This window comes from Vipera berus, assembly GCF_964194415.1.
Source record: "Vipera berus genome assembly, chromosome: Z".
NCBI lineage: Eukaryota > Metazoa > Chordata > Lepidosauria > Squamata > Viperidae > Vipera > Vipera berus.
Genome location: NC_138205.1, coordinates 2,240,036 through 2,252,171, shown reverse-complemented (window position 1 = coordinate 2,252,171; position 12,136 = coordinate 2,240,036). Strand labels below are relative to the sequence as shown.

The 12,136-nt window shown below is 55.0% G+C and overlaps 2 protein-coding genes across 3 annotated transcripts in view; both read right to left on the bottom strand.

Moving 5' to 3' along the window:
• LOC308678228 (lysine-specific demethylase 6B-like) overlaps positions 1-4,159 on the bottom strand; it is a 95,470-nt gene extending 91,311 nt beyond the window's left edge. For both annotated transcript variants that reach the window (XM_081345273.1, XM_081345278.1), the window contains exon 1: positions 4,004-4,159. The gene's annotated coding sequence lies outside the window, so the exon portion shown is untranslated. The remainder of the gene's footprint in view (positions 1-4,003) is intronic.
• A 648-nt stretch (positions 4,160-4,807) lies between these two features.
• LOC308677862 (dynein axonemal heavy chain 2-like) overlaps positions 4,808-12,136 on the bottom strand; it is a gene marked incomplete at both ends in the record, with an annotated part of 121,978 nt that continues 114,649 nt past the window's right edge. The window contains 9 exons of the mRNA XM_081344562.1: positions 4,808-4,962; positions 5,099-5,249; positions 5,656-5,730; positions 5,878-6,054; positions 6,269-6,383; positions 8,126-8,277; positions 8,856-9,084; positions 9,961-10,145; positions 11,546-11,737. Of these exons, the coding sequence (XP_081200688.1) occupies positions 4,808-4,962; positions 5,099-5,249; positions 5,656-5,730; positions 5,878-6,054; positions 6,269-6,383; positions 8,126-8,277; positions 8,856-9,084; positions 9,961-10,145; positions 11,546-11,737 (1,431 nt within the window). The remainder of the gene's footprint in view (positions 4,963-5,098; positions 5,250-5,655; positions 5,731-5,877; positions 6,055-6,268; positions 6,384-8,125; positions 8,278-8,855; positions 9,085-9,960; positions 10,146-11,545; positions 11,738-12,136) is intronic.

The window sequence follows — 12,136 nt, the reverse complement described above, 5'->3', positions numbered from 1 at the left end:
CTGCCATTGTACCGTCCCCCCCTGCTCACCTGGCCCAGGTGTGACATACGGCTGCTGCTCAGGTGACCCAGAGCTAAGAAGGCTTCACTTCCACCCGACACTATCCTGGTTTGGTTTTGTTGTTTTGTTGTTTCATATTAAAAAAAACCCATATTTTAACTTATCCGTTCGTTTTAACACAGGCAGTCCTCGACTTACGACAGTCCGCTTAGCGCCCGTTCAAAGTCGCAAAGCCCCTGGGGGAAAAAGAAAAAAAAAAACACACCCCGGCTCAGGGCCGTTTTTTCAGCCTTACAACCGTCGCAGCCTTCCCTGTAGCCGTGGGATCAAAAACCGGACGCTCGGCCACCCGTTCGTATTTATGACGGTTGCAGCGTCCCCCCCGGAGGGGGAGGTCATGGGACCCCCTTTTGCGACCTTCTGACGAGCAAAGTCCACGAGGGGGGGGTTAGACTCGGGGCGGGACGGCCTTGGGAGAGACTGGAGAGCCCTGACAGACTCAGCCGAGCGGTGTTAATAGTGGCCTTCTCAGGTTTCCAACCGACTCCAACGAACCAGGCGCCAGGGGAATTCAAGCGCAGTTTTCCTGGATTAAATTAAGCGCCAGATTTTTTTTTAATGGGGGGCGGGGGGGCGGGGCTGGGGAAGGAAGGCTTTGCCAAACTAGCCCGGGGTTGGCAAATCCAGAAAGGGCCCTCCTCCCTCTTGGCATCTGTCCCTGCAGAAATCAAAGCCCCAAGGGGCGTGAAATTCGCCACCACATTAACAAGCTCCTAGTCCCTAAGAGAGGCGATATGAGAACCAGGCGTTTGGTAAACATGTTCTCCACACCTGCTCATTAAATCCAAGGCCTTATGGTTCCTCCGGGCAACATATGGGCCTGGAACTGGGGGTGGGGTGGGGGAAAAGAGTTAGGGGCCCCGGCTAAATGGGCTGAAAACGGTAATTAAGATGGGAATTACAGCCTCACTCTGGAGAAACAAGAGACCAAGATTGAAGGTTTGGTTCCTAAACAGCTGGCGTTGCATCAGAGGCACCAAAGGAAGGGAGGGGTGGTGGGGTTGAAAATATATATTTTTGCAACCGAGCCAATATATATATATATATAAAAAATCTAAACGAAACCAAAACCAGGCACTGTCGCGGCTTTTCTGGACTAAATGCGTCGCGACCATTTGCAAAGTTTTAACTTTTTTCGTGGGTTGTGTGTTCCTTAAGAAGCTTCATTACCTTCTTCCTAAAGTTGTGTGGACAAACTGTGTCGGATTAGTGTATGAAATAAAATATAGACGGGGAGTGTTCGCTCGAAGGCAGCAAATCCTTAATTTTTATTTTAAAAAAACAACAACAAACCTATCCAGAATTGGAATCCAGAGCTGGTTGTAGAAACGCACTCTGTACATGCTCAGGCACATAATGGGCTTGAGAGAAAATGGCTGGCTCAAGGTCATCCAGTTGGTTTTCTGACCAGGATAGAGCTAGAACCCGCTGTCGGCCGGTTTCTAGCCTTAACCACTACACCGTACTGTCTTTTTCTTCAGATTTTTTTTAAAAAAAAAGTTTATTTTTTTCCCCAACCCATTTTTACTTAACTAGTCTTTGGTTGCCCTCTGGTGGACATCCATTGCAATTACAACACCCGTTTCCAACAGCTGTGATCCTAAGGCTGCTGGATCACAACTCCCATTTCCCCCTCCCCAGGGCTCTTCTGGCTGGGGACGATGGGACCTTCCTCCCCGCATCTGGAGAAAAACCACATTGCCAAATGCAAAGCATTCGGTTTTGCGCTGGACAAGCCCACGTCCGCCTCTTCAGCCGTTTGCCATTACCTGAGAAATGGCACTCTGCACGTGCTCAGGAACTACCTGCCCTCTGCCTTCGTGATTGATTCCCTTGGCCAGCTCTAGAACCAAAGCCAAGCCCAAGACCTGCACTGGGTTCAGGAGAGTCAAATGTCCATTTCGAGGCGATCGTTGAGACTCTTCTCACCAAGCCAGGATTTAGGGCTTGGATTTACAGCAAACAAACCCAGAAACTAAGGTTTACGATGGAGTGGTTGGATTCAAACCCATGGTTTGGTTTGGCTTGTCAGTGGTTGGGTCCCTGGAAGGAAAGCAGTATTGTGGGGGGGGGGGGAAGTCAAATATTATGATGGGATAGGACAGGGTTTTTCTAACTTGGGGACTTGAAGATGGGTGGACTTCAACTCCCAGAATTCCCCAGCCAGCCTGGCTGGGGAATTCTGGGAGTTGAAGTCCACCCATCTTCAAGTCCCCAAGTTAGAAAAATGCTGATGTAAAATATATTGGTGGGATATTCTGTCTCCTATTCAGAAATCTGGCTTCTGGGGACCCCCCCCAGCAACCTTTACGGCCAAAGGGAGGCCTTGAACCTGGATCTATTGCCCCCCCAATAAATAAATCCACCAGATCCTGCCTGATTTCTAACTGCTACAGTCTGCCCACTTCACCTCCTGCAGGCAGCTATGGCACAGGGCAAGCCCCCTCAGTCCTGATTGGGCCAAACCATGGAAGGGGTTGGTCAACCCCCTCCAATAGGAAGGTCAGCTGCCCAGAGCGCCCCCTCCCCTTTTCTTCGTTTTAATTTCAAAACAACCAAATAGGGAAAAAGCAATAAAAAACACCATTTCTGAGTTTTTTCTGCATCATCATCATCATCATCATCATCATCATCATCATCATCATCATTATTATTATTATTATTATTATTATTATTATTATTATTATTATTATTATTATTATTATTATTATTATTATTATTATTATTCAGGCTGGTTCCGAAGCCCAGCAAAGGAAGAAGTAGCCTCTCCAGAATCAAGCTGGTTTGTTTGGGTCCCACAAACCGAGATCGGTTACGCCAGTCGCACTGCAAGGCATTGGAGGGGGGTTGTTTGGCGGGCGCTGGGTTCGAGTCCCGCGGGCCCCAGAAGGCAACCTTGCCAGGCTGTTGTGCTGGTCACCAGCATCGTGTGCAAACGGGCCGCGTCGCCAAGCCCGCAAAACGACCCCAGGCCGAGGGGGGGAGGGGGAGGTTGACAGAGAGGGGTTCCCCCCACCCACCTACCCATTTTCACGAGGATCCACAATCCACGAAAGGGACCCCCCCCACCCCCACCCCGCCCGGAGGAGGCTCAAGAATCGACCTCAGCACGTTGCAGGCGCAACCTCCGCCCTCCCCGGCATGGGGAGGGGGCTCAGCCCAGCCTCCCTGCCCCCTCCCCACTCAAAGCAGGGAGATCACGCTGGAAGGGGGGGGTTGAAAGATGCGGCAGCCAGGGGGCAAAAGGAGGAGGGGTCCTGCAAGACCCCCGCCCCATGCTTTCCTCTCCCCCACCCCCGGGACCTTTGCAAATTCACGGAGTAAGGAGGGGAGGAGAGGCGAAGTCCCCCCTCCCCAATTGAGACCCCCCCACCTTTGGGCCTGAAAGCCAGGGGCCAAAAGGAAGAGGGGTCAGGCAAGACCCCCGCCCCATGCTTTCCTCCCCCCCCCGGACCTTTGCAAATTCACGGAGTAAGGAGGGGAGGAGAGGCGAAGTCCCCCCTCCCCAATTGAGACCCTCCCCACACCTTTGGGCCTGAAAGCCAGGGGCCAAAAGGAGGAGGAGGAGGGGTCAGGCAAGACCCCCGCCCCATGCTTTCCTTCCCCCCCCTCCCCGGGACCTTTGCAAATTCACGGAGTAAGGAGGGGAGGAGAGGCGAAGTCCCCCCTCCCCAATTGAGACCCTCCCCACACCTTTGGGCCTGAAAGCCAGGGGCCAAAAGGAGGAGGAGGAGGGGTCAGGCAAGACCCCCGCCCCATGCTTTCCTTCCCCCCCCTCCCCGGGACCTTTGCAAATTCACGGAGTAAGGAGGCAGACCACCCGGCTTTGGGCATGAAAGCCCCCCTCCCACCCGGAGACCCCCCCCCTTCTGGAATCGGGGTGAGCGGCCGTCCCGGGAGCGAAGTCCGGCGAAGTGGCGCCCTTTCTCCGGCCGCAGCTTACCTGGCAGCGCGGGCCAAGCGAAGCCCCCTGCCCAGCCCAGCTCCGGCCGGGGACCCCGCCGCTGGGCCGCACCGGCATCCTCGCCGGGGGAGGGGGAGGAGAAGGGAGGGGGTGGCGGCTCCCCACCCACCCACCCACCCCCGTCGCGCGTGGGGGCGGCGGTGCCTGGAAAAGTCCCGCCGGTTGCGCAGTTGCATTTCCCGACGCGGCGCTTTCCGCCCCCCCCCTCCGCCCCCCCTCCCGGCTGGTGTCACTCAGTCTCCCTCCGCCCCGCCCCCCACTCACCCCGCCCCCCCTGCTCCGCGCCTGCCCAGGGGAAGGGGCACCCCGAGGCATGTAGACCACCCTGGCTTGGCTAGGAGAGGAGCCGGCTCTTTTCTTTCCCAGGGGCCCAGCTGGCAGCCCCCTCCCCCCTAGGTCTCCTGCATGAGCCGGACCCCAACTTCCCCCCCCCCCCGTGGCAGCTTCTTTAGCCCCCCTGGGCATCGGAGGGACTCTTGTCTCTGGCAGGGTGGGGGTGGGGATCACCCCAAAGCTATCTCTGCTGCCCTGGATCTGGGGAGCCTCTCAACCCCCCCCCCTTTTTTCAAGCAAGTGGGGTGTGTGGGCCAAGCCAGGCTGGGGACCCCCGAGAGAGGCAGGTGGGGGGGGACGGGGGGAGGGCATCGCAGCTAGAACCAACCGGTCACCAAAACCAGCTTTATTTCATTTCCTAGAGGGGGTGGTGGTGTCAGGGAGGGGGGGGTGTCAGAAGCCAGGGAGGGGTGGGGGTGGGGTCCCGCAGCCGCCCTCCCCCCCCCCACTTCACGCATCCAGGCTCATCAGCAGGGCGGTGCCGCGCTTGATCCAGTGGTCGGAGGGCACGGCTCCGGAGCGCAGGTCCACGCCGATGACGAAGGAGGGGCGCCCGGAGGAGCCCGCCCGGTTGGGGTAGTAGTAGCAAGGGCAGGAGTAGATGCCTGGAAGGGGGGGGGAGGAGAGAAGAGAGAGAGAGAGGGGCAGGAGAGGGCCCCAGAGGTCAGTCTCGAGGGGAGGGGGCTGCGGCGCTGCCCCCCAGGCCCCGCAGACCCCCCCCCCACCCCCGGAGACCCCCACCTTTGCTGCTCTTCTTCTTATTCTCCACCGGCTTGAAGTGGATGGTGGGGATGGGGCAGACCAGCTGCATGGGCTCGGCCTCCACCAGGCAGGAGTTCTTCTTGTCCCAGCCGGCCCCCTCCAGGAAGAGGCCGCGGATCCAGACCCCCTCCTGCATTGGGGGGGAGGGGAAGAAGGGGAGGGCAGAGGGTGAAGCAGACATCTGCGGGGGGGGGGGGGAGAGGGAAAGAGAAGGGGGGAACCTGCCCCAGGGGAGGAGGGGGCTTCCTTTGGGGAGGGAAGGAGGGGTGCTCACCGGAGGGGAGGGGGTGTTTAGCTGGGTAGGAGGGGAGGGAAGAAGGTGCTTAACTTGGGGAGGGGAGGGGCACTTACTGGGGGAAGGCAGGGGCGTAGTTGAGGGGAGAGGAAGGGACGGGGGGGGGCTTACCTTGGGGGAGGGGGGGAAGGGGGCAATTACTGGGGGTTTACTTGGGGGAACAGGAAGGGAGGGGGTGCTCAACGCTCACTGGGGGGGGGAGAGGGGAGGGATTCTTATTTTGAGGGGAGGGAGCACCCACCTTGGGCGGGTACACCAGGTTGTTGTCGTCCACGGTGGACACGATGAACTCCCAGCTCAGGGTGTCCACGGAGATCTGCCCCAACCCCAAAATATATATACATTAAAAAAAGGGTGTGTCGGGCACCGAGGACCCGGGGGGGGGCAGCAGCACCCACCTCGCCCGCCCGGCCCACCCGCTGATCCACCCCCCCTCCCCCAGCATCCCCGCGCCCCTCCCTACGTTGTTCTGCCGGGCGGCTGCCTGTAGCACGGCCGTCAGGAATCCGGTGGGGAAGGTGAAGCCGGAGAGCCAGAAGAGGACGGGTGGGTGAGCCGTCTTCGCCCAGCGGGCAAACTGCTCCACCCGCAGGCCCAGGTCCCGGGTCCAGGCCGCCAGGGGCTTCTGGGAAGAGTAGGCCTGTGTGTGTGTGAGGGGGGAGGGAGGAGACACGGAGAGTTGAGAAGGGCCCGGTCCCTGCAGCGGCCATCCTAGGGAACGGTGTTGCAGTGGCCAAAGTCTCCCTTGTTTCCAAAGCTGGAGACCGTGGGGCAGAAGAGACCCCCACCCCTCAAGGAAGGGGCATAAAGGAGGAGGGGGCAGCCACCAGCAGCAGGAACCAGGAGCCCCCTACCCTTTCCCACATGGGGGGCACGCGGGCGTCGAAAATGCAGTTGAAGATCTCCTCCAGCTCCGTCGACATGACCACCAGCCCTTGAATGCCTTTCTCCAGCTCCACCAGCGATGAGCTGCGCCGGGGTCAGAGCGGTGGGGGTGGGGAAGAAGGGGAGACAATTTAGGCCTTGGGGGGAGGGGGCGTCAAGCACACCAAAGCCCATGCTCCCCAAAGAAGGAAGAGGAACACTTGGTAACAATCTCTTCCCACGCGTTACACACAACCTAATTTTGCCTTCGTCTGCGGTTTTTCCCCCCCCCATCCTCGGCCCTTTCGCTTCATCATCCACCCCGTAAAAGTCTATTCAGCTGGTCCTCCAGTTACGGCCACAGTTGAGCCCAAAATTTCACTTGCTCAGCGAGGCAGCCGTCTGGGGACTTTGGCCCCCGTTTGCCACCTTTCTGGCCCCCGTTGTTAAGTGAATTGCTGCAGTGGTGAAGTCACACGGTTGTTAAATGAATCTGCCGTCTCCGTGGACTTTGCTTGCCGCAAAAGGGGATCGCAAAGCCCTGGGACGCTGCCACCGTCATAAGCACAAGTCTGAGTTTTGATCACCTGACTGGGGGATGCTGCGAAGGTTGCTAAGGGTGAAAAACATTTCATAGGTCACTTTTTTTTAGCGTCGTAACTTTGAACGGTCACTAAGCAAACCTTTGTAAATCGAGGACTTCTTGTCTTGATAGTTTAACTTATCTCCAATTATACCCTGTGAGTTTACACTTTTCGACATTCCCGTGGCATTTTATTAATTTCTTTTCATCCGTTTTATTGAGAACCACGGTTATAAAATTCATTTTATATGCACTAAGTCAGAATTCTGTGGTATGGAAGTAAAATCTGCGTAGTTCTTTGTTACCTGTGCAGCCAGGTAAATATGGTCCTAAGTCTCTCATTTCAGTGCTGTTGTAACTTTGAATGGTCACCATATGAACTATTGGAAGACGAGAAATTCCCGGGCATATTTCCCTTCTCTGCCTGTTTTTTTGTCATCCACAGCCACTTCCACTTCATCCTTCCAAGCATGCTTTTTCATTAAATTTGACTGCGCTTACCTTAAAATTTCATTTTTTAAAACCTCTCACCCCTTGTTATGTTACTCCTTGTAATTCCTGGCTGGGGAATTCTGGGAGTTGAAATCCAGGCATCTTAAGCTGCCCGTGGTTGAGAAACATGGTTCTAAGTGCTTAAACCAGGGGTCTTCAAACTCGGCCCTTTTATGACTCATGGACTTCAACTCCCAGAATTCCTCAGCCAGCATGCCTGGCTGAGAAATTCTGGGAGTTGAAGTCCATGAGTCATAAAAGGGCCGAATTTGAAGACCTCTGGCTTAAACTATCATCATTCACCGCAAAGAACCGAACTGCCAGGTGGAAACAGGGCATTCTCGCTTCAGGACGCCTGCAGCCAAGTCCTCGACTTATAACGGTTCGTTTAGTGGCCGTTCAAAGTTACAATGGCAGTGAAAAAAGGGACTCCAGTCTGTTTTTCACACTTAATGACCGCTGTAGCATCCCCGTGGTCACGTGATCAAAATCCAGACGCTCGGTAACTGACTCGTATTTACGACCCAAGGTCAGGTAGTCCCCTTTTGCGACCTTCTTGACTCGCTTAACAATTGTGGCCCGAAAGCTCCTAAAATGGGGGCAAAACCCATTTAACAACTGTCTCGCTCAGCAACGGAAATGCTGGGCTCTGTTGCAGCTGTAAGTTGAGGATTGCCAAGGGAAGAACTCTTGATGTTTTGACCCGGGAATGCTCAGTGACGGAGACCCCAAACCGGAGAAGCTAACCCTAACCGCCCCACACACCCCTCACCTGATGATCTGCAGCAAGGAGTTGTAACGCTGGATCTCTTGCAACAGGACCACGTTGAGAGGGGAGGGATCGGTGGAGAGCACCTTACAGGTGCCCTCATAGTCGATCTCCTCCGGGATCTTGCTGCGCACATCAGATGAGAGCTCCAGTACCTGCGGGGGGGGGGGAAGGGGAGGGAGGACACACACAAGAGCAGGGGTCTTCAAACGTGGTCCTTTTATGACTTGTGGACTTCAACTCCCAGAATTCCTCAGCCAGCGTGAGGGAACTATCACCCCTTTATGACTCGTGGACTTCAACTCCCAGAATTCCTCAGCCAGCATGGAGAACTGAGGGCAGTGGGGGTGGAGGTTAGCCAGGTTTGAACAATTGGGAGGGTTTCTTTCTCTTTGATGACTTGTGGATTTCAACTCCCAGAATTCCTCAGCCAGTGTGAGGGAACTACGACCCTTTGATGACGTGTGGACTTCAACTCCCAGAATACCTCAGCCAGGCATGCTGGCTGAGGAATTCTGGGAGTTGAAGTCCATGAGTCATAAAAGGGCCAAGGTGAAGAGAGACCTGTCAGGTCCCTGGCTTACCACCAGGGGGAGCTGAAGAGAAGAGCAACAAAGATGACCGGCAACCGCGCTAGGGTAAACCCGGTTTGCGGGCAGCACCTCGGATGTCTGCCCAAGGTGCAAGCAGTTCAGACCGTGCCAAGCTGGGCTTGGGGAAGAGGGTGGGGTACCTTGTCCTCGCGGCTCTGCCCGGCCACCCCTGTGGGGGTGGTCTGGGGCTGGAGGGAGAGCAGAGTTTCGAAGAGGGTCCGGGCCTCGGTGATCTGCGAGGCCACGTCAGCGTTGGGGTGCTGGCCGAAGGCCTCCGGGGGGTCCATGCCAGGCAGCAGGCTGATGTAGTCCTTGTAAGAGGAGAGGTTGCCATCCTTGGGGATGTAGTAAGTGTCTAACGCCGTCAGCCTGCAGAGAGAGGGAGAGGGAGAGAGGTAGAGGGAGGGAAAGAGAGAGGGAAAGAGAGAGAGAGAGAGAGAGGCATGAAAGCCAGCTGAGTGACTCTGGGCCAATCACCAGGTGACAGCGAGTTCTAGTCCTGCCTTAGGCATGAAAGCCAGCTGGCTCACTGTGGGCCATCACTAGGAGACTATGAATTCTAGTCCCACCCTAGGCATGAAAGCTGGATGGGTGACTTTAAGCCAATCACCAGGAGACGGTGAGTTCTAGTCCCGCCTTAGGCATGAAAGCCAGCTGGGTGACTCTGGGCCAATCGCTAGGCAACGGCGAGTTCTAGTCCCGTCTTAGGCATGAAAGCCAGCTGGGTGACTGGGCCAATCACCAGGTGACGGTGAGTTCTAGTCCTGCCTTAGGCATGAAAGCTGGATGGGTGACTCTGGGCCAATCACCAGGCGACGGCGAGTTCTAGTCCCGCCTTAGGCATGAAAGGCAGCTGGGTGACTCTGGGCCAATCACCAGGCGATGGCGAGTTGTAGTCCTGCCTTAGGCATGAAAGCCAGCTGGGTGACTCTGGCAGGGTGATTTTGTCCCGGTCTCTCAGCCCAACCCACCTCACAGGGTTGTTGTTGTTGTGGGGAAAACAGGAGGAGGAAAGGAGTATGATATATGTTTGTTCCTCCAGGTACTTCTACAGTAAATAAACTCAGGATAAAACTGCCTGGAGTGTCTCCTAAATCAACCTTAGACGTTTGGTTTCCATCTGGGCCAGTGGAGATCCAGGTTGGGTTCTTCCTGCTTTGTTCCCTCCCCGGCCCCACCAGCCCTTGCAATCTTACACAGACACACACAGACACAGACACACACACACACAGAGACAATCCCTACTTGTAGAAGGGGGAAGCCACAGTCTGATCGCAGAAGTAGTCGTTGATGTAGGTGGTCAGGAGTCGCCGGTCCCAGTCGTCCGTCACGTGGCCGCCATAGTTGACCCCTGCAATCAGATACTTCAGAGCATCCCAGGGGGTCTCCTCGTACTCGTCCAGGTAGAGGCTCAGGAGATTCTCGGACACCTGGAGGACAGGGGAGTGTTGAGGGGGTGGGGAAGGGGGAAGACGAAGGGAGCCCTGGCGTGTTCTCGGGTCCAAGCCAAGAAGGAGATCCACCAAATGGGCTTTTCCCAACCACTTGAAGGCAGGTGGATGGAGACTCCTCAACGCTCCAGGGTCAGGGTCAGGCCGCCAGGCCGCCAAGGGTTGGGGTTTAGGGTTAGGGTTAAGGTTAAGGTTAGTGTAGGATTAAGGTCAGGCCATCAGGCCACAAAGCCAGAGTAGGTTAGCATTAGGGTTAAGGTTAGGATTAGAGTTAGGGTTAGGGTTAGGGTTAGGGTTAGGGTTAAGGCTAAGGCTAAGGCTAAGGCTAAGGCTAAGGTTAAGGTTAGTGTAGGATTAAGGTCAGGCCATCAGGCCACAAAGCCAGAGTAGGTTAGCATTAGGGTTAAGGTTAGGATTAGGGTTAGGGTTAGGGTTAGGGTTAGGATTAGAGTTAGGGTTAGGGTTAGGGTTAAGGTTAAGGTTAAGGTTAAGGTTAAGGTTAAGGTTAGTGTAGGATTAAGGTCAGGCCATCAGGCCACAAAGCCAGAGTAGGTTAGCATTAGCATTAGGGTTAGGATTAGGGTTAGGGTTAAGGCTAAGGTTAAGGTTAAGGTTAGTGTAGGATTAAGGTCAGGCCATCAGGCCACAAAGCCAGAGTAGGTTAGCATTAGGGTTAAGGTTAGGATTAGGGTTAGGGTTAGGATTAGAGTTAGGGTTAAGGCTAAGGTTAAGGTTAAGGTTAGTGTAGGATTAAGGTCAGGCCATCAGGCCACAAAGCCAGAGTAGGTTAGCATTAGGGTTAAAGTTAGGATTAGGGTTAGGGTTAGGGTTAGGATTAGAGTTAGGGTTAAGGCTAAGGCTAAGGTTAAGGTTAGTGTAGGATTAAGGTCAGGCCATCAGGCCACAAAGCCAGAGTAGGTTAGCATTAGGGTTAAGGTTAGGATTAGGGTTAGGGTTAGGGTTAGGATTAGAGTTAGGGTTAGGGTTAAGGTTAAGGTTAGTGTAGGATTAAGGTCAGGCCATCAGGCCACAAAGCCAGAGTAGGTTAGCATTAGCATTAGGGTTAGGATTAGGGTTAGGGTTAAGGCTAAGGTTAAGGTTAAGGTTAGTGTAGGATTAAGGTCAGGCCATCAGGCCACAAAGCCAGAGTAGGTTAGCATTAGGGTTAAGGTTAGGATTAGGGTTAGGGTTAAGGTTAAGGTTAGTGTAGGATTAAGGTCAGGCCATCAGGCCACAAAGCCAGAGTAGGTTAGGATTAGGGTTAGGGTTAAGGTTAGGATCAGGCCAGAAAGCCAGGGCGGAGAGGCCCCCGAGAGACCATCCTCTCCGTTCCCAATGGCTCTCCTGCCCTGCCTGCCTGCCTGTGTCGCTGAGCCCACCTCAAAATCCGAGTCGTTGAAGCCGTAGATGATGTTCCAGCCCAGCTGCAGGAACTTCTTGCGTTCCAGCAAGACGCTGTGGAAGAAGCAGAGGGCGAAGAGCAGCTTCTTGTACTTGCTGGGCTTCGTGCAGCGGTTGAACTGGGCGTCCGTGATCAGCTGGTACAACCGCTTCATGTTGGCCTTCAAGCCCTGCGGGAGACAAGCCAGGAAAGCTGGTTTGGGAAAGCTGGTCAGAGCCACAGTCCAACCTTCTTTGGTTCTTCAAGGACCAAGGGTTTGGGTGGACAATGGCTGGCCCTTGGGGCTAACAGTGCTTCGGGGTCTTGCAAACACCCCATCCAATCACTCCGAGGTTGTATGTTTGTCTAGAACGGAGATCTCCAAGCCTGGCGACTTGAAGACTTGTGGACTTCGACTCCCAGAATGCCCCAGCCAGGAAATTGCCAGATTTCAGCATGGAGAGGACAAGAAGCAAAGGCAGCTAGGATACGCATATTTTCAACAGGGTAATTTCGTTAATAGACGGTGGGTGTGTGGTAGATGTAATATATCTTGACTTTAGCAAAGCAGGGGAGAAAAAAACAACAG